At 39.1% G+C, this 27268-nt stretch overlaps 1 protein-coding gene across 3 annotated transcripts in view; it reads right to left on the reverse strand.

The window, feature by feature from the left end:
* Positions 1-5003: 5003 nt before the first annotated feature.
* Positions 5004-27268, reverse strand: part of unc5db (unc-5 netrin receptor Db) — a 396816-nt gene continuing 374551 nt past the window's right edge. For all 3 annotated transcript variants that reach the window (XM_039803695.1, XM_039803693.1, XM_039803694.1), the window contains 4 exons: positions 25344-25493; positions 17091-17255; positions 12842-13020; positions 5004-10504 (listed from right to left, as the gene is read on the reverse strand). In XM_039803695.1, coding sequence (XP_039659629.1) covers positions 10261-10504; positions 12842-13020; positions 17091-17255; positions 25344-25493 — 738 coding nt within the window. In that variant the 3' untranslated portion in view covers positions 5004-10260. The remainder of the gene's footprint in view (positions 10505-12841; positions 13021-17090; positions 17256-25343; positions 25494-27268) is intronic.

The raw sequence follows: 27268 nt of genomic DNA on the forward strand, positions 1-27268 counted from the left end.
GAGAGAAGAGAGGATCCAGAGCGGTTGAAGCAGCACCAGCAGCAGCAGCTTGTGTGTGGAGAAGACCCAATAGAAATGTCAGTGTTTCACTTTAACATTTTTATTAATTTGTCAGTAATCAGACTGGGGTTCCTCAGTTTTACCCCCTCCAAGGTTTTATATTCTTTTCCTTTTCTTTCTACTTCCTCATCTATGAAACCACTAGCTGCTGTCAAACGGAGTCCTGCAGGCTTAACTTGTGCAGGATCATTTCACTGAATAATAATAACAATTATTCAGTCCTTATGACAGTGAAGTGATGAATACAGAGTAAAGAGCAGAGAGTAGAAAGTGAAGCTGTGAGGATCCTGTCACTTGGACAGAACTGGTAGAGTTGGGTAGCCAGTTTCTAATCCACCCTTTTTGTTATTTTTTTTTATTTCAGGACACAATAAGTTTCACACCTGGACTGAGTCTGGAAAGACTTCATACAGGAAACCAAATCACAAAAAGCAGAATACTTCAACCGTCAACTGAGTCAACTCCTTTTACTACTTAACACTTAAATCTAAAGTTCAACCTTTTTAGTTGAGTTTCTTATTTCAGTGCGTAAAGTGGCTATATGCAACTTTCAGTTTGTGTTGATTCTTGTGGCTGCTTTGGACAAAAGTGGTAGTATTTTTACCACACCTGCTGTCGTAAAGATATTTTCTTTACGATGCTGTATTGCGTTACGGGAGCTCATACAGTTGCAATGAATGTTTGCTCAGACAGAAAATCATTAATTTACAATGAAAAAATAAGTTACAGATGCAGTAACTTAGCCTACTTTGGATGTCTCATGAGCTAATCTGGATAACGTTATCTGTCACTGCGTCACAAGCCAAAGCATTAAGAGATTGTTGTAGAAACCAATGTAATAATAACTTAGATTAATAAAGCGCATTTCATGAAACCCAAGGACGCTTTACACAAATAACGTTAAAGGGGGACAAGGGCAAAGAAAATAGTAGGCCAACACAAACATTGAGTAAAAGGAATAAAACGTATGCGCTAAATGGAAACAGGACATAATTTAATGTGGGCTACTGACATACAACCACATTGTGCATTTGAAAGTCATTTTATGAATGAAATAGACATATTTCATACCTGAGGGCCAATTCGGGATCGGTTTTGAATCATTTACAATTTCTTAATTGTCTCCATCTGTTGATAGCCCGATTGACTCGCGTTATCGCCTTTTGACTTTCACTTTCCCTTTTAGTTCTTCGTTTAATTTTCTTCTTTTCTGTGATCGTCTGGCCCCAGCCATAACTACAACTGATAACTTGTAAAATAACATAAAAATACAATTAGGCCTATATAAAGACATCTCCTGCTTTCTTTTACCTGGCACAAAAGGCTGGATACACTAACACAGACTTTCCGGTGTTACAAAGAAATCTGTGACCCATCAGAATGTGTTACTATAGCGCCGTCTACTAAATCTGTTTGAGTCGTGACTCCCACGGATCTTTCACCCGACTCTTTAAATTAACTCATGAGTCGCGAGTCTCTAGTATTATTAACTTGGATCAGTTGAGTCCTACTACAATTCAATCTAAAATGATAACAGCGCCACACACAAACCTCTTGCAACATTAGCTACTAGTCCTAGCCATCTTAGCTGCCAAAAGCTTTATAACTAAAGGCAACAACAACTCCACAAGTCAACTCAAGTGACTGAGTGAGCAGAGAGACAGTCCAAGACAGGTTATAGGAACTTCCCGACCCGCAGACTCAGAGCCGGAAACATTGCAAACTCGCAGACCATGGGACTCACTCGAGAACTCATGAGTCCTCGATGACTCATGAGTTCTTGAGTGAGTCAGTCAGTTGCGCAAATCAGCCGGCTACGTTGTCATGAGTGGATCTGTAGCAGACGAGCAAGTGAAGTCTTTCCTCGAGTCAGGGTGAAAAGCAAATCCACAACAAAACTCATTCTTCACTTCTGAAATAACATGCTTATAGGTTATAGGTTTGGTGCATAGAAAACTTATATATTGCTAAGGCTACACTAAGTTAAGACAATAAATAAACAGTCTGGCTCAAAATGCTTTCTTTCCCGTGACTAAATGGCTCTCCTGTGAGCAGCTGTGTGCTGCTGAAGTGACTTGCACAACCCGGATCAATTTAGTGAGTGACTCAGAATAACCTGAATCTTTAAAAGGAATTGAGTTTGCCAGGCTACCTGCCGTAAATCATTCTGTGACTGAGCGGGAAAAATCGAACCCGGGCAGATGCCTTACTAAAAACCATATAAAAAATAGCGTTCTTTTCACTGTTAGTCTGGTTTACTGTCATTGTATGAAAAATGACAGAGCTTCAGAAAAATTAAAAAGTTTCTTTTTCACTTTAAACTCCATCAGAACTGCAGGTCAGATGGTCAAACAGCTTTAGAAACTCCTCCACACATCCTTCAACTTTTGCTTTCACTCCTTTCAGTGATTACACTTCACTTTTTATGTACAACATGCACTTCATACCCCTGCAGCTGCTGCTTTACTCTCTTATTCAGAAAGTCACTCTGGTCCCCCAACTCAGAAGATTAAAGTGAGAGGTTGACACATGTAAAACACCCACCCAGTCTCACGGCAGTTTGTAAAATGGTCACGTAATTTAAACTATTGATTTGTGTACATAGACATATTTATCCCGTTTTTTCGTGATGTTTTTTAAATTGATGTATTTTAATTGGAAGCATCTTTCGTGTTCACAGCATTTCATGTTTTCTTTTTGTATTTCTTTTAAACTCTGGTGGATTTGTGAGGACTATGAACTGCTCCTCAGATCTCTGCAGGGTAAATCCAGACAGTTAGCTAGACCAGCTGTCCTATCTGAGTGTTCTTTCACACGTGGCTCTGTGCAGAGCTTAGCGCTTATGACGATTGTGATTGGTTTAAATAAATGCCAATAAACCAGAGCATGTTTTTCTCCAATCCTGAATACTGTGTGGACTAGCCAGACCCTCCTCCACTCCGCAGCATTTGGATGGTCTGGCAAAGCGAGACTAGGAATGCTGTGACTTTGCGGGCAAAATTTGACCCGGGCAAAGGCATCAATAAAAACTATGTAAAAATAGCGTTCTTTACAATGTTAATCTTGTTTGCAGTTACAAGTCATTTATGATCATTAGATGAAACATTACACAGTTTCAGAAACATCAAATAGCTACATATATTAAAGTGATGGTTGCCTGCTGGCTTCTGCTCTCTGCTGTTGTTGTTGCTGCTGCTGCCGGCAGTAAGACAAGTGCTTAGGGACGTCTACAAATTACAACACCGAAAAGAGATGCAACAAAAATATTTATTAATTTAACTTTTTTTTTAAAGTAAGTGCTGTAGTATAACTAGCAGGAGACAAGTTATAATTGAGGTAAGTTTGGAGAAATTACCTTATTTAATCATTAAATTAATAAATATTTTTGTTGCATCTCTTTTCTGTGTTGTAATTTGTAGACGGCCCTAAGCACTCTTACTGCCCGTTAGGTAGCAGCAGCAGCAGCAGCACCAGCAGAGACGAGAAGCCAACAGGCAAGTGTTACATAGTGTATGTTTTTGGTACATATATATATATATATATATATATATATATATATATTTTTTTTTTATATATATTTTATATTTCATATTTCACATAGTTTATGTGTTTACATTGTTGAGGGATGAGTGAGCAACCTTTGGAGAGTCTTGTATGAGTGAATGTTTTGTTTGTATGAGTCATGTATTTTTGCACTTACTATTATTGTAAAGTAAGTTGTTGTTCTTTATTGTTGTTGTCCTTTTTGTGTGTTTTGTTTTTTGTTTTCTGATTGACTGCCGCTGTAAGGTCAATGTCAATTCTGTATTTGAATTAGAGGACCCCCTCGAAAACGAGATGGTTCATCTCAAGGGGTTATTCCTCATCAATAAATGTCAATATATATATATATATATATATATATATATATTTACATACACTTCTGGTGTACTTACAAACTTTACAATCCATCGTTTTATGAGTACATAACCTATTTGTACTAGTGTAGAAGTTTGGTATCATTTCAGGCATTATTAGTGGGGTCATTTACGAGATACATCACTGGATCCATTAGCCCCTGCGCTACGCTATTCAGCTGATAACGCTACTCTCCGCTAACTCTCCCAATGTTCAACCCAGGTGAAAAAAGCTTCTGGGGGGGTGTTTGGCTCTAGGTCATGGTGCAAAGGACCGTAGGGTGAAATTACTCCGAACCATCACTTTAACTTAAATTACCTTGATCCACTCACAAGCCACAAACCCAAGTCTTTTCTTTTCAATCCACGGGTTATTTTGTATGTCATCACTGTTTTTTTAATGTTTTAATTGTGCTTCCAGAAATCTAGTAGGACACACCTACAGCACACTGCACAAACATTACTGCTGCATTACTCATACATTTAGGTACCAGCGAGCTTCCTTCCTGGACTTACGTAATCAGGATATCGCAGCGGCTTTCGTGTCCACTGATTTTTACAGTAAAAACCCCAGCTTCAGAGTGCAATAATCTAAATGATCAAACCAGGGTGAAACGGTTTCTCCTTTAACTCGATCTAAGTAGGAATGCTTTCCTTATGCAGTTCAATGTGGTGTGTGTCAAGCCAACATTAAAGCTGAACTTCACTGATTTTACGCATCAAAGTCTGTTTACAGTTGTTGGGGAGTACTAACTGCAGATGAGAAAAAAAAGCTTTTTTGTGTCTCCAGAGGGAGCTGTGTGAAGTCTGATAAATGTCCTCAAGTGATGTTGAAAATGAAAAAAAAGCTGGAGGTGTGTAGTAAAGATGTGAGTTTACTAGACCTCTGTAGCCAGCTCCTAATCTCTGCATGAGGCTAGAGATTCAAGGCATTAGCCGCTACTAGCATAACACACCTGAATCTGTGACCGGACTGTCGATCATTCAAAATTAATTAATGGATAGTTGCACTGCCTGATGTAAAATAATTAGCGTTTGGACAAGAGATTCTTCAACTGTATATTTATTTCCAAAAGGCTGCATATACATTTGCAAATTCTACTGTACAGAAAACATCCAAAATGTCCATAAGTATAGATACAATATACCACAAAGCTGCCCCTTACCAAACATAGAAGTTCAGCACTAGAAAAGCTCTGCAGCCGATTTGATATTATAATCTTAAATACTTTTTCAACTAATACCTTTAAATGTATGTCAGTATGATTAATTGTTATTTTTTTCATCTGCATCTGTACTTTACAACATTCACCATTTACAGTAGTTAAACAAGGCACAAGAATAGTGATATGAAGCCGAAGGCCATGCGTAAAGCAAAAAAAGAGCATGGGACCGACCAATTTAGTTGACAGAAAGTTCACAGTGAACTTTTAATCTCAGCATTAGCCTTACACCAAAGCATTATACATAGTGAGAATACATTTGTGTAGGTGAGTGTGTGAGCTCACTTTGAAAAAACAAACAGAATTTCGACATGTTTATGAGATACAGTGGACATAGCTGAAACACATCCAGAATGAAGTGTGTGAGTGTGATGTGGTGTACTGCACAGACAGGATGCTCTCGATGCATTTTAAGCCACAGCTAAGCGTTACAAAAGCACACATTTCCATTCTTGAAACTCTTTACTTGCAGGAATGAAAAGGCAAATACAGTTACACAATTAAAGAAACAATCATGTTGAGAGAAGAAGAGATGACCTATCACATTCTTCACTTGCCATCTTAAATTATATAAAAGATGAATATAATTTGATAAGAAATACATAGAGATGATGCAGAGAAATAAATCGCCATCATGCCAGGATGAAACCATTCACATACTGTATGTCAGGTCAGAAATAGTCAGTGATGTTTTCACAGCCACCATAATATTCCTGACAGGCTGTTCTCATGAACCATTCCTACATATAGCTATGAAAAGTAGTGCACTAAAATGTATTACTGTATGCACCACATTGACTCCTGCTGTATAAGAGCGCCGTTGAAGCGCCAAGATCCGTGAAGGGAGGAGGTTGCGGTTGATGGATGGGTCCTAAAACACAGGGCTTTCAAGCGGGGGAGTGGAGTTTGTGTCCCAGAAGAAGTTTAAGGGAAAACACAAGACTTTCACCCAGGAAATTGCAGAAGATACCCAATTATATCTATCGATCAAGCCGGATGAAACCAATCAGTGAGTTAAACTTCAAGCATGCATTATGCTATTATAAAACCCTGGGTGACCTACAATTTCCTGATGTTAAACTCAGACAAAAAGTTATTGTACTTGACCCCCAAACACCTCCAAAGTTTTTTTTGATCAGGATATATCCTTTAATGCCCAAATAAAACAAATCTCGAGAACCGCCTTTTTTCACCTGCATAACATTGTCAAAGCTAGGCACATCACGTCTCAAAACGATGCTGAAAAACTAGTCCATGCATTTGTAACTTCAAGGCTGGACTACTGTAATTCCATTTTATCAGGTTGCTCAAATAAATCCCTAAAGACTTTCCAATTGATCCAGAATGTTGCAGCACGTGTGCTGACAAGAACTAGAAAAGAAGAGATCATATAATTCCCATATAAACTTCTCTGCATTAGCTTCCTGTAAAATCCAGGCACCATCATACTTTGTCTAAGAGCTCATAGTACCCTATTGCCCCACTAGAACACTGCGCTTCCAGAATGCAGAGTAAATTGTGGTTCCCAGTGTCTCTAAAAGTCTAATGGGAGCCAGAGCAGACAGTCTCCACATTTAAGAATAACTTTAAAATTGATGTTTTGACACTACAAATAAAATTGAATTGAAATGTAATTTTAGTAGGATATCATACCAATTGATGTGCATGCATTTTCTTAACGTTATTATACCTACCTGTTCATGAGAACACGTTGTTCCTGATGAGGGACATATTCAAAATACATATACAAAGTACATAATGTCAATGATGTATTCAGTCATGGTTAGAGGAACCAATTTCAAGATGAAAAAATTGTCTCTGATTTTGTTATAGTATCCAAAGATCCCAAAATTTCCTTCTAGCTCGCTGCTTTTACAGTTGAGAGTATCAGCATTAAGATTGGAGACAATGTGGGATTTGTGGGCACTATAGACTAAGGACTGGGTAAAAGCAAAGATTGACTCAACTTGGTGCCACAACAAAATCAATTAGTTCGTTCAAGGGAAAATGCAGCTCCAAGCATACGCTTAAAATTTTTCATTTGTACCACTTTCCTCTGTTTTACATGGTTACTGCTTCTGTGATTAGTAAGCTTATTTCCTGAATTTAGTAACTGGTGAGAAAGGTCATAAGACTCAAACCACAAGGTTCACTGATGGTTATTATTATTTTTTAAACTCCCCTTGATGATGAGTGAATGAAGCTGTATGAGTCATTGCTCTACCAAACAAACCAGGGGGTGGCATGTTTTTTCTTATCTTTACTTAAGGAGGAGTCCAAGTGAAACAATAGGTCAATAAAATGGCATTATGGCTTGGTCTACCAGTCAAAATTAGCTTATTTTTGTTTGTTTTAATAATGATTCACAAGACCAAAAAGTACCCAACCTTTAAGGTGTTTTACACCAAATGCTAAAGTACACCTTCATATAAAAAAGTGCTCTACTTGGCTCATACTCTAAGTCATACTGTACTAACACAGACACATACATGTAACCCAATTTGTTACCTCTGCACTTCGTATGTTTACTTGTCACAGCCTCGTCACTAACTAACGTAGTGTTGCCTGTGCAAAACTGCCATTTTATACCTGTTATCCAGCATCCAGTTATATCGTCTTCTTGATGTCTACAGTCTGCCTGAAATGACAAAATGTTTTGTTGTGTCCTTCCGTTTTGTTGCTCTTCTTCTCTGGACGTACGTTTAGTCTGCTGTGTTGGCTTATAGCAAGTAGAGGCAGCAGCTAAATGGAGTCTGTGTTGTATGGAGACACGTAAAAAATATGTGCAATGTTGTGTGATGGAATCACAGAGAAAAATATGGAGTGCTGGGGTCAAAAATGAGGCTAGCCTCCATGAAGCAAACACTTCAGACAAAAGTGCAGCTGTGTGACTCAGTGTATGTATAGAATTCAGAAACTTCAATCTTATTTTCCCTCCTGCTGTCACTCAGTGAACAATTATAACCTCTCTCTTCAACTCCACACCTGTCTGTGCAAAGCATTGTATAAATTAGTGAGTCTGTCATTAAGCCTACCACATTAGACAACCAGAATATACTTATACTCTTAATATACTTATTTTATTTGTCCATGTAATCAGATATCTGCCCCGGATATTTTTGCCTCCATCCGAGTACAATGGAGGTGAATGAAATTACAATTGTGGGGCTGTTTTCTACCTAAGAAATAGTCCTAATGAACACAGTGTGTTCTGTGAATTTTCAAGCGTAACCAGGACATTGTTTCTGGAATGATATGTTGTTGTTAATGTTGTTAAATGTAATCTTACAATACTGTGAGCCCCACAAATGACATTCCATTCACCTAAGGTAGAGTCAGAAATCTCAGAGGCAGACAACACTGTGCTAACACTTGGGGTAAGTGAGATAATGTGTTCTTGTGTAATTTAGTTGGCCTTATTTCACAACATGGATGCAGTGTGTAAACCTCTGCAGCATGAAAGCGGAGTATATTTTCATTTCACAATGATTCATACAAATGTGAATTATAGGTTTTCATGTATTTATTTACTGGTATATAATTTCATAAATTTTTAGTTCCACAAATTATTACCTCGATGAGTATGAGTGTCCTTAAAACACTGGCTCTGGCACAAGCTCTGACAGTTGGGTACAATAACAAAATTAGGGAGTGTGTTACATTTCAAAGTTAAATGGTTTAATGGTTTTCTGATTTTGTTTATCTTGGTGGCATTTATAATGATTCAACTTGAAAGGTCTTACAGTAATATAGGGCAGCAAATCTACCATCATTTTTTGGGATTTTGCCCAGGACATCCTTTCCCTCATCTTTTTCTCAGTATGGTATGTGTTTAGTATGATTTGAACAGATATGCAACTGCATGTTGTATCATGACACTGACACCATCAGTATTCCTTTTTTGTTATATGCAAACTCTGTAGCCATGAAAAGTCAATGTTTGTGTTTGCATGTGTTTTGGGGGTTAGGTAGTGGTGGGGGCAGTCGGGTGTGTCAGGGAATGATATGAGGTCTGTGTGACGGGTATTAATGGTGGGAATTGGATGATAAGCCGCAACGATGCACTCCATGCCGTGCCAGGAAATTATGTTTTACAGCTTCCTGTGCAACGGTTTCAAATCTCACTCTGCCACATTACACCACAACCATGTTTTCTTTTTTCCGTATAACACGTAAGAAGTTACACTCTGACCGGCAAAGAACAAAAAAAAAATGTTGCCTGAGGAAGGTCTAGTACCGAAACGCTGCCAGCTATAAAATTAAGTTTTGCAAGTTAGACAGTGTGCGGGAGTTTCTTTGCAACTTTTGTATAAATGATACAATACTGGTGCTAAACTTCCTATAGACTTTTTTTTTTTTTTATATATATATTAAGAGATGAAAATGGGAGAATTTCAAGATACTTGGCTTTGAAAGTTCACAATCACAACATTTAAGCCTTCTTTGAAAAATATAATATTGAACGTCAAAAAAGTAGCTTCTAAGTCCTTATTCATTGACACTAGGATGTGGTGTGGCGGAAAAATTAGATGAAATTAGATGAGGTGTCTCTAAAATGTCACCACAGTTGTATCACCCTATTTGCATAGAATAACTTCTATGCAAATACGTCCAGCTGCCGTGTGGACCACTGGGAAAAAGAAGGGGAGACAGTATGGAAAAAAAGGAGCTCCCATCTCTTTTAACACAAATTCAGAAAATAATGTGCACAAGAGGAAATACCCCACTCACCCTCTGAGCTGTAAAATGAACATACACAGAGGGACATATTTTAACTTAAAACAACAAAGACGTTAAAAATGAACTTAAGATGTGATGTGAGTGGAGAGGCAGAAAACGATTTATAGTCCATCCTCAGACAGATTCTTAAAAGAGAGGGGTGGCTCCACAGCAGGTACCGGCTCACCTCCATCTGTTGAAACTGGTCAGCATGTTGCCTGCTCGCACTGTCTACTCACAACCTCATGACCTTCCAGCACACTGCCACAGTGTGTGTTGTCCGTCACTGGCTGTGTGTGCACACACAGATATATGCCTTAGTTTGTCAGTTTTCACTGACTCTTTTCTTTTAGCCTGTATAGTCAGGAGTCCTCTGTTGTCTGATTTGTTACTTTGCCCGTTCCACACACACTGCCCGCTTGTATGTGATTGAAGTCAGACTCCGGCTCATCCTGGTCCTTGGGGGAGCTTTTGGAGTGGATCTTGCCAATCTCCTCGAGGGCGCTGGCTAGAGAGTCAAGGTCAGCAGTGTCCTGGTGGCGAGCCTCCCACAGGCTCAGTATGACTGCCGACGGACTCCGCTGCTTTGCAAAATAACCCAGGTTTCTGTAGAGGAGCACACAAAGCGGGATTAATGAACTGCACTGGAAGAGGGCACTCTCAGGGACAGAACACTGGGAACATGTTTAATGTTTGCTTCAAATATGGACTGTATCCTTGCTGATTATCTATGCATGTATCTATCTTGTAAAAGACATAAGTCAAACCGATTCTGTAATAATTGAAATTGTCCTAATTTCCTTTCAGAAAGAGTGTTGAGTGTGATTGTGATGCATAGAAAACATGCCAGTAGTTTTAAAACTGCACCGTAAAGGATAAGGCTCATGTTATAACAGATGTTTCTTTGTTTAAAACAAGTCCCATTTAAAAATTAGTTCATAAAACAGCTGGGCACTGTAGGTTTAGCAAACATTACTTAAACAGGAGGAACTATTTTTAGCCATGGATTAATACACATTTGATGGTTTAATGAGAATAAGCAGGAGTGTAGGATTGAGTCAAAAGCCCTATTTGCACGGCACTAGTATTTACCTGGGGAACTCTAGTAGCCTACTTTGTAATAATTGTGGAGGTTGTCTATGATCTTAATCCTGTGAGAATCTGCCATTAAGGTATTTGTTAAAATTTGAATCAACGTCTCTGTGATTCGGGGTCGGATTGGCTGTGCTGGCAATTATAAATAAAGATTTTTGACAGAGCCTTGACATCATATGTGGGGGATAATGAATTAAATTTGTGTAAAAAACTAAATTTGCTTATCGTGTGCAAATGCACTACTCAAAACATAGACGTGGGGAGTAATTTCTAAATCACGAGGTCCCTACATAATTCTAGTCCCGTGCAAATGGGGCCAAAGAAAATAAACAATTTTATATTATAAACTCTGTGTGTTCATGGTAATGAAGGACATATCACCCAGTGCAACAGTGTGGCTCATTGGAGAAAATATATTATATATGTGTCTATCGTCAGAGATGTAGCCATATCGTTTCCACTATGGAAGCCATATCTTTAATGTCTTTAAGAGTCATTTAGGCCAGATGGGTGATTAAGTTATTTGATTTTTAAATACCACCATTACATTTACATTCTGTAAATGGTATTACAATTTGTTTTATTACCGATAAAATTAAACATTTCAACTACTGGAAAAAAAACATTACAGTGTAGATAAATGCAAAATAATTGGTGTTTGAGACCCCAAACATTAGTTTTTTAGGCTTTTGGGAGGTCCTAGGTGTCGAGTAACCAAGACCCTTGTGCTGTATTTTGTACAATGGCTCCATTACCCTGTGCAAAATGGAAAACATGATATTAAAATGATATATATTAGAATGTATACCTAATTAGAGAATACACTCTATAAAGAAGAGTTATCCACATTATTATCCTCACTCTAAATTCCTAAATCAACAACTAACCACTAACTAAACGAAACCCAAATGGGTCCTTGGGTCCCCTTAACTTGCCTATTATAAAATGTACTGTCTGTAACTATCTGTAACTGAAAATTAATTTAACACAAATTGTCTTGGTGCTTTAAACAAAAACCATCTGGTTCTTCATGTAGGTAAAACAAAAGGTTTCTTAAGAGCTTTTAAGACTATCAAAAATATAAAGAAAATAGTACCATCACAAATGATCACTAATTACTGGCAAACACAGTGGTTTGAATTTAATTAACAGGTGCTGCCAAAATGAAAGAATAGAGGCCTTGTTGCTATGCCTGTGCAATGTCTTTATGTATTATGTAGCATTAAATCCAGTTGGGGGCAGTGTTTCACTGCCGTGTCTTGGTGCTTTATAAGAGAAAGAAAAAACAAGCAACATAAAAGGCTGCAGCCATTGGTCACATCAGGCTCAGTTCAAAGCCGCCCAACTTGGAGAGGAAAGCTTATCTGTATAATTTGGAATCCCAAAGGACTCTTAGATACCAGGGTTTCATGAATCATGCACTTAACAGGAGATTATAGCTACCAAAAGATCAGAGCAACCGAAGACAACAACTGGATGGAGTAAATATTAGTATGGTGTCTCATAATAAATGCATATTTCTATTTAATAATTGCATGTGATTAATAACATTATTTTGAAGGAAATTGTGTAATAAGGCCAGTACAAAACCACAATGAACATAAGCCACAGCATTCAATAGACAACACAATCACTTATGTGCTTTACAATTAAATATGAGTCCGCCTCCTACTTTTGAGAGAGAAGATGAAGAACAAAAGGTAGCTGCATATAAAGCCAGATGCATGAGGTGAACAACACTCACAGCAAGTTATCCTTTTCGTCAGGGCGTGTTCACGGCGAGACCATTACAAAGAAAAGGATGCACAGGTCATGTACTCTCAGAGAGGATGCACATCATACGCTCACCGATCTAAGTGGAGCTTCTGGGCTAAGAGTTGCCAGTCCTTGCCCTTGGCGTTGGCAGTGTCAAAGGTGGCACAGATCCTCTGGCGGATGGACACAGGGATTTTAAAGGCCTTGGGCCCCGTCTGGGACGTGATGGTGCAGTCTGTCTGCATAAAAAATGGAACTGACTCCTTTTCAGTCTGGAAGAACAGAACAGAAACAGACTAGAATCAGACCAGGGTCAGATAGGATTTGCAAATGTTGCTTTGTGCTTGTTTTAACCAGCTTGGGGAGCCAGATGAATGGGGTTTCCTGGGCAGGACAACTCAGACAGGTATGTTTAACATTTCAAAACATCAGCGCATAGAATGTAAAAAAAATACGACAAAGGAAAAGACATCTGGTAGCCACTAGTAGTGCGGCTGTGTTCAGTTTACATTCAGATCAGAACAGTTCAGTACCCAGTTTGGAACAGGGTAGTTGGGGGTGGGCGTGGTAACATTGCTAAGGTGGCAGTGGCATTTACAGTAACAGTTAAACATGTGAAAGTCAAAAATGTCTATTTTCATTAGGACAAATAAACACAATGACAGTGTTGTATGTAACAGTGTAACATCTGGCTCATCTGCATGCAAAATGTCAAATTCAAATTTTTTTATTTTTAATGGGTGGGGGTTACTAGGTTTATCTGCAGAATACCAGGATAATGATAGAGGTATGGTGCGATTTGGATCATTTTGCATATGTATAAAAACCTTAAACATTTTTTAAAACATCAAACACTATATATACAGTATGACTTCCTGGACTCTGCCTAAATAACTTTTTTATTTGTTGCAAGAAATAAATATGCAAGATTTCATCATCTGCAATACATTGCATTTTATTTATATTAATGGTTAAAAAGTATTGTATTCATTTACAAAAAAATTATAATTATAATTAGCCTTATAGTAATAATTATTAGCCTAGCTTACTGCAGGCCATGCTGAACGGATAGCCATTACAGCAAACCATCTGAGAAGTAATGTGAGGAAGCATTTTGGATTCAACACCATAGGTGGAAAAATTATAGTTTAGGTTATGTGGGTTGTGTTGTAATTACAATAAATGACATGTCACTTTAAATTAGTTTGAACTTGATTATTTAAAAAATGTGTTTCTATGCAAATTTTCAATTTGCACAAGAAATACTGTGGATGGAAACCCTGGGAATTCAGGAAAAAACATGGAAACATTGCCACAAACATTTTACACTTGGCTGAGGTGAAAAATTTAAAAGTGTATAGGAGTGATAGGAGACTGTGACGTTTCTTAGGGCGCTTTCACACCTGCCTCATTTAGTTTGGTTCAATCTAGAACGCGGCATTCACACATGTATCACGCATGTATCATTCCTATTTTGCACCCCACGCACAGCGGACTTTTCCCTCCACAGACGCACGTCGGTAAATTAGGGAATGTATTTGCGCTCCCGGGGGCGGTTCAGCGAAAAGAGGAGGCGTGTTCAGGAGCAAACATTACGTGGTCCTATTTTGCAGTTTCAGAAAACAATTCCGCCACTGACCAGGAAAAACCTGGTTTAAAGTCAGTGGCGCTAGTCTAAAGTCAGTAGCGCGTTATTCAGATGCTATTTTAGGGGAGCATGCTTGGCCATAATGTAGCGTGTGCACAACGCGCATACACTTCTCTCATCTACAGCAGTTCTCATTTTTGCAAACCATACATAATTACAAAGAAAAGTATTACTGAAAATGCACTTCATGTGTTTGGATAGATCAGGAGGCATTTTACAGTACAAAAAAAGTTGCAGCATTCTTTGTGGCTTGTTGTGTTTTACACAACATTTCCATGAATCATGGATGTGTTGATGACATAAATGAGGAAATATTAGAGGACTTAAGGGGACGTGATGTTGAACTACGGTGGGATTGGACAGTCCGGCGGAATCTGGTCCGGGAGTGGCAATGCGCGATGCGCTCCTTATGGAGCGGGTGGACGGAGATGGAGTGGGGGGAGGAGGAAGGGGCACAACAGAAGCAGGTGGTGCGTTTGGAGGCCCACGCTCCATGGCTGCAGCAATCCTCTCCAGACTTGAGGAGATACGCCCGAGAGGCCCCAGCAACATCGCCACCCGGTCAAGACAGGCATTTATTACTTTGCCGCATCCCGGACAGCTCCCGCTAGCGTGCGCCAGGCAAATCCGCCGTCATAATAGCAATCCACCATGGAACACAAGCGCGCCTGCTCTTAAAGGGAATGTGAGATGACGCTCTGATTGGTTATTTTCACGTTACGCCCAAACCACACCTATCTATTTCAGACCAACCCATTTTAGATTTGCGTCGGGCGCAAGAGTCAGTTATCCCGCCGTTATAATAGCAACAGCGCCCGAGATCCGCCCACAAAGATACTTGCGTTTTGCGTTTCACAATTGCGTTTCAGATCGTTAAAATAGGGCCCTGAGAGTGTAGGTATATGTAAGGAGATAACATAGGCACAGGCTAATTATTGCTAACTGTTAACTAGTTAACATTAGTAATTAAACTTAAACTTAAACTTAAACAGCTAATGTGATTCAAAACTGTCTGCGAGCTTCTCCTGTACTGGACGGTAATTTCTCTACTGTGCGACAGTGAGTCGCGTGGTTATGACACAATCATTAGCCTATTTTTACAAAAGACGTCTGCTACGGAGCCAAAACGGAAGCTACAAGGTAATGAAGCCTTTTATACATTGTTGTGTTTCTTTAGAAATAAACAATGGACAAATAGAGTCGTTAAACGCTTCAGATGTAAAGTTATTCGCTGTCAAATTGGCGCCAAAATGGCGCCAAAATGAATGGCAGTCAATGGAATGCTAACAGGAGGTGATGGCTTGTTAGCATCAAAATGGCGCCATCTGAGCTATGCGTTCCGAGGAGAAGCTTACCCCCTTGAGAACACAGGACCTTCTTCCTGTATTTACTTTCTTGCTCTTGCCCCCAGACACATCCGACCAATAAGAGGAGTGGATGTTCTTGCATCCACTTGCATTTTGGTACGCTTGGATTTTTCCAGGTGTGAAACCAAACCAAACCGAGGGCAAATCGCTCCAAGTTTACAAGCTCACCAACTGATTTGGACCAAAGCAAACAAACTACAGGTGTGAAAATGCCCTAAAATTAATACAAGGGACAAATATAAATGTCATATTTCCATCAAGTTTTCCATCGTTTGACTGGAGCTCTTGTAATTACATCATCTCTTTGTTTCCTCTTCTTCACCGATGGATGATTTAATGGCACCCAACTGGAGAATTAATGCCACCAACTGTTTATCTTAATGAACCAACTCCTAATGTTTAACAGCAACCCATCTGAAATAAACCCAAATCTGGTTAAAATTTGTGCTGAGATAGAAACTTAATGGCTCATGTTGGTGTAAAACAACAGCTGCTGTATTGGTGCTCTGTATGAAAATTGTATTGTTCCAACCTGGTGACCCACAGTATAAAACACAGTATAGACTCTCTCCTCGAAATGGTCATGTCTGTTTACTGTACTCTGTGTGTGTGTGTGTGTGTGTGTGTGTGTGTGTGTGTGTGTGTGTGTGTGTGTGTGTGTGTGTGTGTGTGTGTGTGTGGTGATGATTTGAAATCTACTCACAGCTCCTATAAACAGTTTTATTTCTTCTTCCTACCTGTCAAACCCTAACTAATCATGAAGGTAAAACCATAAAAAGTAATTGCAAATAATATTTCACCTGCGTCTGACTGCAATACAATGAGTTTAAATAGTGTTGGTGGCCTTGAGTTAGGACAAGTATGTTTGTGACTGGTTGTGAAAAAGCAGTAGGGTAAAATCAATGAGTAACACTCTCTTCTGGCTTAACAACTACTGTCAAGGTGCTCTTGAGTGAGGATTTCTAACTCCTAGCTGCTCCAGTGGAGCTGCTCAGCAGCTGACAGAAGACTGCTGTTACACTGGGCACCTCCCAGGTGTTAATGCATGTGAATGTGATGCAGACTATTTGCTAGAACACATGTCTCCCTGGGCGAATAAAAGTTTAGAATTATGTGCAGGTAATGTGGTGAACAGCTGGATCTTTGTTGTCTGTGTTTAGCATAAATCTGTGAAGAAAAAAAGAAAGTAAGAGTGTCCTCCTCGCTCTATTATTACACAATGCAAGCTCAGGAGAGATGGCCCTTCTGTCAATGGACACACTCCAGGAAGGTTACATAAAGGTTGAGAGAGAAAAAGAAACATCCCCCTGCAGCTCAAGAGCCTCACCTCGGCCACAGCTGTGTAGACCTGCAGAATCTGCTCTTGGCCTTTGACCTGGCGCACGCTGATTTTGCAGGAGAGCTGGGTGGTGGCAGGGCTGTATCTCTCCAGAGAGAAGGCACAGTGCAGGGGCTGCTGGTTGCTGCACCACACTTGGGGGAAGGAAAACTCCTGAGAAGGCAGAAAAAAGGGACATCAGAAACATAACACGGTACACAGCAGTGTTAACTTATGCTCTAAATGAGATGATTCAGCTCTCCATTTTACATGGGACCACGCTGGCACATGCACAGCCACTTACACCCGGCAAGATAAAAGATAAGAGTTGGCTTTGAAGTCTCAATAATTCCAAGGCTTGATATATTTATGCATGGAAATAACTATTGTTATCCACTTACAAATACAGCTCCCCTTGTACAGTAACTCTGATTGCAAAAGCAGCTTTCGAGCTAAGTACTGTAAGCTGTATATGTGGGAATACAGGGAACGGGGAAAAGACTGCCTTTGATGTATAATTAATTTTAAGAGAGCGGGCACACCTGTGGGGAAACGTCCTTGACCTCTGCTAGACTCCGTCTCTGCCATATTAAAAGTGACCTGCAAACGATTCTTAGTGAAGACCGTGGCATTAAAGGCGGTAGCCATTGTGGCTCCTGATGACTTAACCCTTGCGGCTTTGATCTTGGCTGTCCAGTGCAGCTCACAGCAGCAGATAATGGAGTCTGGGCGCGATGGGGGGGGGGGGAGGGGGAGGGGGAGGTGATGGACGTGGAAAGCTTGGATGCTCTTTAGCACTAAAAGCTGACTTGATGTATGGCACCACGCTCGGCTATTATTCTACACCTGCTCCACCAAAGCAGGTTCGCTGTGCCTGCCTGCCATTCCGAGGCCCTCATAAATAAAGCCGTGGAGAGGGTGGGTGTCTTTGAAACAGAGCTTTCGCCCTGCATTCAGTTCTTTAAGCAATAAGAGCGTACAGTGGGGACACAGCTCAGCTGTTCTGCAAATGACAACAGATACAAAATTCACTGGCTGCTGCGGTGCGTTCGATCTCATACTGTTTGCATTTTAATGCTCTTGCAAGCAAAACAAACACAAAGCTATTAATCTCAAGTCACGTCCATCTTTATTATTCTCTGAATGTGGGCTGACAGCAGGATGCACGCTAGAAGAGCAGTTTTAAAGTATGGGCGTAAATCTGATTTAACTGTAGGGGGGGACAATAAACATACAATTTCTGAAGAGCAATTTTTGACGGGGACACAAATAATACAGCCAGAATTATACTTGTAGAGGATATGTGTACACAGAGGAAAGCCTTAATACTATCATTAGTGTAGCATGGAGACTGTACCATTATCATTCTTTTCAGTTTTTCTCTTGATTCAATGAAAAAGCTGACTAAATTGACCAAAATATTTTTCTTTAAAACCATTTATTTATTTTTAAGTTGTTTACAATCAAGCCACAAACATACCTTAAAACATAATGACTTATTTTGAAAACGTGTCCCATATAAAATAAATACAATACTTTTGTACACTTGTTAAATTAGCTGATCATAATGTAAATTAGTGAGCCACTGGTAAAGCTCATCTGCTAACCCTGACAGCACACACCTCCAAAAATATGAACTAAGCTCAACACACTTACCTGAGACTCTACACCTGACTGTCCCTGGTCTACCTGAGACTCTACACCTGACTGTCCCTGGTCTCCCTGTTCCTCAGTTCTTTCTGTCTCCTTTGCCTGTGACATAGTGACGTTAGTATTTCCACAAGCACCCATTCTTATAAAGATGTTACCAAATTGTCTTGATATGAGGACTTATTGTACTTACTTGGCGTTTTGGTGTAGGCCTGCTGAAAAAGGATCATATGTTTTTCTTTTTCTCTGTCATTTTATCTGGGCAACAACACAAATCTTTAACGTCAGATGTCTAAATATGAGTTAGGTTCATATGTTCACCACGCGGTCATATTATAATTATAAAATTATCTTGCGTCCTCCACATAAATATTAGGTTTCGTCTGGGACATAGGATATTTATTTAACTGATCAGCCACTTAACTTCATATTGATCAAAACACAACTGTAGATCTTCAATATTAACCCTAATATCAGTTCACACACATAACGTTAGGCTTATCGCCGTGGTAACGTTAGTTGTAGTGGGTGCATTTATTTCCAACAACCTATTAAACAAGCTAGGTAACGTTACATTATATTACACTAACATAGCGAACTTTTTTGTCATGACTAATTTATTAATTACTATTCTATTTGAGAAAAGAAAAAACTTCATCTGATGTTTAATGTGAATAAAATAGCCTTGAACCACCTGCTTACTACATTCCTGTCACTACCCGATGTTAGTCGAGTGCAGATCCTAACGTACAGCAGGCAGTGGACCAAACCACTGTGAGTCAAGGGAGGGGGAACTCAAAATGTTCCTAAACTTAAAAAGCATTTTTTGGGGTTTGTATTGTTTTACTACTTACACAGATATTTTAAGTATACATCATTATGTTCTTTACAATACACAGCATTGTTTTAATGATATTTCTAGGGGGGGGGGCAACCCTTAGATGGGGGAGGGGGGGGGGGTCCTGACCCCCCCAGCCCCCTGGGGATTTACGCCCTTGTTTTAAAGCACAAAATGGTGCACACAAACACAAATATGAAGTGAGTCAAAACCAGATGAACATTATTTTCATTTCATCGTCTGGTGGGTTTGGTGATGGTGATTTCGGGGCAGTTTGATGTTAAACAAAAAGGATCTTACTCTTTAACAAAAAGGTCTATCTCTGTAGGGATCATTTTCATAATGTTGTCATACACTTAGAATAATAATCTGAACCTGTCACTGGCAAAAACTGGACTTTTAGTGGACGCAAACTGACAGTGTGCATTTTCGAATGCAGCCCGGTTCGTGGCTGCTGGTTACAGCGTTCTCACTCAATACTGGACCACAGATTTGAAAAGATTTCAAAGATTTTCGTTCACCATGCATGGGAAAATAGGGTCCAAGGTGAAAAATACTGAAACACCATTATTTATGCAAATCAGCACGTTTAATTAGACAATTCCTCATTTGCATAGTTAAACATAAAAGTTCAGAAAACTTGTTAAAAAAAATTATTGTCTTAATGCAAGTAATCAACTGGGGAAGTTTCACAGAGATATCGGTTGGTTAAATATTCCCTATCTACTGTGTCTCACCTTAACATGGGCTGTAATGGGAAATTGGCATCACTGATTTAAGTATTTTTCAATTTCCACCACTTGGATTTCTTAGGACTTTTTATATGTTATAGAGGAGACCTTTATGAATAATAAACATTTGTCAGATTTTCTGTTGCAATTTGTGGGAGATTCACCCCTATTTTCTCACAAAATGCTTGTACTAATAGCCTCAGTAAGGCTAAATAACAACAACATAAGGCTACTGTTTCAAAATCAAAGAAAACACATAATTCAGAGCACTCATATAAGAACATAGCACTAGCAAAGCGCTAAATATTCACTGTAGAAACAGCTGTCTGTGGCTTGCAGCTCTCTCTCTCTCTTTCTCTCTCTCGCTCTCGTTGACTGTCCTTTCACTTCCCTGTCATGTCCCTTTCTGTGGATTGTAGAGATATTAATCTTCCTCTATAATACCATTCACATTTCATTTATAATTTTTTTGTATTTCAATTATATATGAATGTTTAATGCTCAAATTGAGCCTATTATTAATATTTAGTATTATTAATATGTATTACACTACTCAGGCTTATGCATTGCCAATGCTACTTATCAACATGTGGTTGTTGTTATATTTCTGTCTACTGGGGGGATTTCAACAGGGAAGTTGTGGGTAAACTCAAGCTGTCAGTTTTTCTTAAGTCGCTGGCCCAAAAGGTAAATTATGTCTCGTTAGTGAAAGTGTTGTTATTAATGAGATATAAAAGCATCAAACATGTATTTCAGTTAAATGAGATGTATATATATGCACCATATAGTATACATGGGCAGCTGTGGCTCAGTGGTAGCCTGCCAATTGGAAGGTTGGTGGTTCGATCCCTGGCCCTGCAGTCCCATGTCGAAGTGTGCTTGGGCAAGACAGTGAACCCCGAGTTTGTCTAAATGTGTGTGAATGTTAATCTGATGAGCAGGTAGCACCTTGTACGTCAGCCTCGGCCACAGTTTACGAATGTGTGTGAATGGTGAATGGTTCCTGTACTATGTAAAAGCGCTTTGATTAGTCGTTAAGACTAGAAAAGCGCTATATAAATACAGTCCATTTACATTTACAATTGAAAACTTGCTGCTGTTTGCTCAACGCTGGGGTATTCCTCCCGGAAGGTATTGTAAACAAACATTGTGATTGGTTCTATTTGGTAAATGGACTGAAATTTATATAGCGCTTTTGTCTACCGACCACTTAAAGCCTTCGCTTTACAACACATGTGGTTAGGGGTTCAGTATCTGTTTTCTGTCATATTGTGTTATAATGCCGGATTTTCATGTTAAACGTGTCCAAAAATTCAAATAATATAAAATAAAACGTATTTTAGAGAACTCCCGTGAGCTAAACCGTTCAGATTTCCAACTGTTCTAAACACTCCGGTTTCAACTGTTTTTTCTACTCTCGGCTAAGGCCGGTTACACACTGGATGCGTCGCACGAGCGTGTCAGCTGCGTGGCGTGTCCGTTTATATTTCGGCTCCCATGTTAACAGGTTAGAGCTTACACACTGCCTGCATGACACGCGAAAACGCGTGTCTGCTAGAAATAGAACCAACGCCTATTTTTGACGCCACACGCAAGCGTGTTGGAAGCGTTTCCAGGCGAAATAGAATAGGAAAATATGTTTACATGTTGTTTAGACACAAATACATATTAATAAATTACATGTTGATGTTTGAAAGTCTCTTCAGGTTTTGATATGAATGCAAATATTTAAAGAGTTAGACCTGAATATTGTTACTGATCAGGGTAAAACAATTGAGGTAGTTTCATCTTATAAATATTTAGTATTTTTAATTGATGATCACCTTTCTTTTAAGCTTCATATACAGAACCTAGTAAAAAAGTTGAAATTGAAGCTAGGTTTTTTCTTTAGGAAAAAATCTTGTTTAACTTTTTCTGCCAGAAAAAGGCTAGTCGATGCCACATTTCTCTCTATTATTGATTATGGTGATCTGTTAGATAGATCAATGCCCCATCAAAGTGTCTTCAGATGTTGGATGCTGTGTATCATGGAGCTTTAAGGTTCATTTCAAATTGCAGACCCCTTACTCATCATTAGGGATGGGCATCGTTTGGATTTTAACGATTCTGATTCCAATTCAGATTCTTCCTTTCGATTCCGGTTCTTATCGATTCTCGATTCCAATTCTTTGAGTGGTGGAGTTGAAACGGGTTAGATGCTTATTTCACAAATAAGAGGAAAGTTTTATTTTGATTCATAGGTGGGTTGCAGTTTTACAGCTTTTACAATGCAAAATAAAGCCACACTAGAGCTCCGCTTACTGTGCTGCACGGCTGCAACACAACAAGCGCTTGGCTGCTACGGAAACCAAAAGTTGCGCATATTAAATTTGGAACCTATGATCAGATTTGAAACCAAATCCTCCAAACGATTCCAATAAAGAAACGATTCCGATGGAATCGTAATTTTTGAAACAATTCCGATTAGGAATCGGTTCTCGATGCCCAACCCTACTCATCACTGTATACTTTACTCCACAGTGAATTTGCCCTCTCTGTCAAATCGCCGGCTTACTCACCTTTATATGTTCATATACAAAGGCATTTTAGGCAGGCTCCCATGTAACATATCAGAATTTCTTTCTTTTACACAGAGTACTTATGGTTACGGTCCCAGAACACTATCTCATTGAATATACCTCAAGCCCGGACATAGTTGTTTAAGAAGGCTTTCATGTTTGCTGCACCTTCTAGTTGGAATGACCTACAGAAAACACTAATTTCCTTAAACGATTTTAAAGGTTATGTTAAAACCATAGAACATGATTCCATCCACACGTGCACATTTTTTAACTAATGGTACTTTTATTTAAATCAAATGCACTTGAGATGTCTTTGCCTCTTTTGTGTTTGTTTTGTGATTGTAAATTGTTTTTATATGTAACAAACTTGTTCTGCTACCTTGGCCAGGTCTCTCTTGAAAAAGAGATTTTATATCTCAATGAGACTAACCTGGTTAAATAAAGATTAAATAAAAAAATATAAATGTAATTTAAAAAAAACAAATCAATTTTCTAATATTGCACCTGTCAATACAGAACGAAATATTCTGTAGCCTATTTTGCCATCAATACTGCCAACGTTGTCTTTGCTGTAATCAAATCAGTATATATTAATGTTTAACATGGTATTTTATTTTATCAATGGGAAACATACATGTGTACAGACAAGGCTAGCAGCAGTGCCGCGTCAGACACATTTCTGGTGTGTAAAGACATAGAAAAATCCACGCAGCTGACATGCAACAGAAACGCCACGCTCACGCCACGCAGCCAGTGTGTAACCGGCCTAAGCGTCACGCAACTCTAAGCTTCCTAGTATGATTGGTCATCTGCTCCAGGAAGGCAGGACTGGAGTGGGTTTTTTTAATCTACTGCGGTGTTTTGTCGCATGTAGCTACATGCTAACAGTAAAATATGTAATCTTGGCTGCCGGTGTTGTTAAATTCTCCCCAATTCCGGGTCACATTACTCCTGAAACATTTCCGGTTATGTAGTATTTGTTTTAAAAGCCTTTATCTGCGATTCTTGACTGTAGAAAGTGCTGCTATATTCTATTAGTGTCCACTGCTAACTATAGTAGCTACATGCTAACGGCAGTAAAATATGTCATCTTGAAGAACACGGTGAACAACAGTGGAAGTTTAACATCACTCCAAATTTTTACTTTAAACAAACTGTTTTAAATGTATAACTATGCCCAAAAGTTGCTGAGTAGTTGGTTGCACCAATAATACATCCAAAAACCCTGATCTCCGATTTGTCCTCCTGCAATGTCCTAAAATATCACCGAGGAAAAGAATCGCCACACATCAGGAAAGAAAAAGGAAAATGACGAAAAGCTGTTGTGTAGCGGGTTAATCAAGACTTTCACACTGATTTATGAGGATCATAAGATAAGTGAATATTCTCAGTCAGTGTGGTAAATGATGCTGGTTACTACTGATGGATAGCTAACGTTAGCTTAAGTGGGAGGCTGCTAACAGTTATAGCAGCATCAGACTGTGGTCTCCCACTAAATCTCAGCCTATAGATCGAACACTAGGTTATAATAATTACAGATGACACTAACAACAGTGATTTAATCAGATATGTACTTCCACATAAGCAGTATGCGGCCACCGTGTTGGGTCATTGAGCCAATGATACGGGGGAAGATGGGTATATGATGGCGATCAACCTTAATTTATTAAGGTATTGTGAACTGTCAAGTTCAGGCAAGGGCACAAAATAAACATTAGACATGTGTATAAAACCAACATTTATTTAACAAGAAATAAATCCATGCATATTTGTCAAAATTATGATCCAAACACATGTCAAATTGCATTGACTTCTATGGGATTATCTGTTTTCTATCCCCCAAAAGGGGGCGCGGCCTGGACGCTTAGCGAAGTACCCGTATGTGCCGGCCTAATGTAACAGGTGCAGCAGCCATGGGCAGTATGAGAATCTTTTTTTTGAACATTAAAGCATGTAAACATGTTCTAGTACAAACACAAAATACAAGTATGAACCTGAAAATGCTATAAAACAGGACACTTTGACACTCTCTCTCAAAGTGTTCGCCATAGCGTAGAACATTTGGCCCCTACAATAATAATAACTCTCTCCTAACAATCTACTGCTGAATCAGTTATTTGTAAAATAAGTCGGAATTAGCCCAATGATAGATCTATGTTTTTTTTCAAATGAAAAAGACCATACTAACGACTACATTATATTTATAAATGCAGACTTGATAACTTATTAGAAAGTAAGACCATATTAAAGTTACAGAAAAATACATCCTACAATACACAAAGTAAATTGGGCCAACTGGAGAATCTCTAACTAACACAACACAGCACCCCTCACATAATTTGTTCGATAGGTGACCCATTGGGAGAAGCAGGACACAAACAGTTATGACCTCTTAGCATCAAAAACAGGATCTTGCAAATTAGCACTTTAGTATCGGATCTCTGTTTTCATTTAATATCTTGTCGGTTACTGCCATAGTTACCTGACATGTGGTAAAGGGTTTGATGCTCCACAGGAACTGGGGAACATCTTGGATGGACACCTGGAGGCTGAAGGTGTTCGCTTGGAAAGGCAACATCTTTGGCTCCTCGAGGAGCTGACCACCTCTGGTCTTCTCTGCAGCCACCACTCCCTGGAGGAGAAAGGAAAAGAAAAGGAACAGGGACAGCGTAAGACATAGATAGGAGAGAATGGAAGGAAAGGGGTGAGAAAGAAAAAGAAAAGGGGGATAATAGAGAAAGATAATATAGAAGGAAACAAAAAATGAGAGTTGGGGAAAAAAGGGAAATAAGATGAATGCGAGAGAAAGTACACTACCTTTGCATATCAGCACCAACACCTGTTCCAAATCCTTTCCTCTGTCACTTCCACTAATTGACTCATTACAAATATTAACACAAAAACAGGCGGCCAAAGAAGTGACGTCAAGTCTCCACTGAACAACTCATACAACTCGTGCTCACATTAGCATCACATTTGCAGCCTCAACATGACAGATTGAAGCTTGACTTTAATGCTGTGGAAACGCGTGTGTCAGGGGGGCAAACGTCCATCTCCCAAATTGAATTTGTGATGATGAAAGAGCACTTTGATTGTCGCTAGCAGGTATTCATCTGTCATCATTGTTCAGTGTCCCGGTGGGATGGTTCTGTGTCTGGCCCGTCTATCCTTAGCCATCTCAATCACAAAGGGAAAAGACAGGGAACAGAGCTGTGATTAATGCCAGGCCACGCTGATTGATTCTGACTAAGTGTCTGTGCGTGCAACAGCTTGGTTTAACATGTGTCTGTGTGTGTGTATGGTTAAGTGTGTGTATGCACCTTTACGCATGTGTTTGCAGAAAAGCGTGCCAGTGGTTATGATATTGCTGTAGGTGTGAAAAAAATTAATTGTTGGCAAAATGCAGATGAAAGACATTCATATGAAAAAAAAAAGTGGCAGCAGGCAACCTGAATAATGACGTTCCTCCCTGCCATCTGCCGCTGTTGTTCAAAACAGTTTAACACTAAGCTGCTGGACAACGCTGAATTTCTTTGGTTTTGGTGCGTAGCATGTACCTAGCTTGGGTCTGTGATAATGTTACTTTGTTTGAACTCATTTGAAGCTGCCAAGATTTCATGATTTAAGTTTTGTGTAGACTGTGATTGTTGCTGATCTGCTGTTTGACACATCACACACGATTGATGTGTCTAGATTATTATTTACAGCTACGGGAGTGTTGCAACTTCAGCCAAGAATGAGAAATTCAAACAGAGGTTGGTGGAGTTATTTTGGGAGTCTAGGGTTCCAAAAGTTTAAAAAAAGTAATCTTCTGCATAGACAATGTTAGATTGCGCCACCTTAGATTTAGGACTTTTAAGAGCCCTCTAGCAACTTTTTGGGCAGACCTCTTTCTTCTCTCTTGAAGCGAGTTGCAAATATTACTCGGTATATATGCTCTCATGTGGTTGTAGTTGTAGGTAGATTTTGGTTCATATTTATTATTGTATTATTCACAGCAGTTTGAAAAATAGCTCATGATAAACCTAGTTAAAGTCAGGTATGTTTAGCTTGATTTAATTTTTTACATGTAAATTCTTTATCATCTTGTATATATGTTTATGTCTACATGTAAACAGTTTCATTATGACATTGCAAACATAGGCCTGGATGGGCATGAAAGTCTCTCGGTTGGATCATCAGTACAAAAGATGAGCAACTGAATAAGAAATTATTTGGTCTATAAAAGTACAAGCCTGTGTAAATTCAAACTTAAGGAGAGAAGTGAACTACTCCCAAAATGCATTTCATGTAATAAAAATCCAATTACCAGCTTTAAATGTGATTGCATGTAAAATCGCCATCCTTGACAGATGAAGGTAGCCTGCGTTCACGTGAAAGAATATTCATTAATATTCAAAACAGAGT

The sequence above is a fragment of the Perca fluviatilis genome, chromosome 6, assembly GCF_010015445.1.
Source record: "Perca fluviatilis chromosome 6, GENO_Pfluv_1.0, whole genome shotgun sequence".
NCBI classification, from domain to species: Eukaryota; Metazoa; Chordata; class Actinopteri; order Perciformes; family Percidae; genus Perca; species Perca fluviatilis.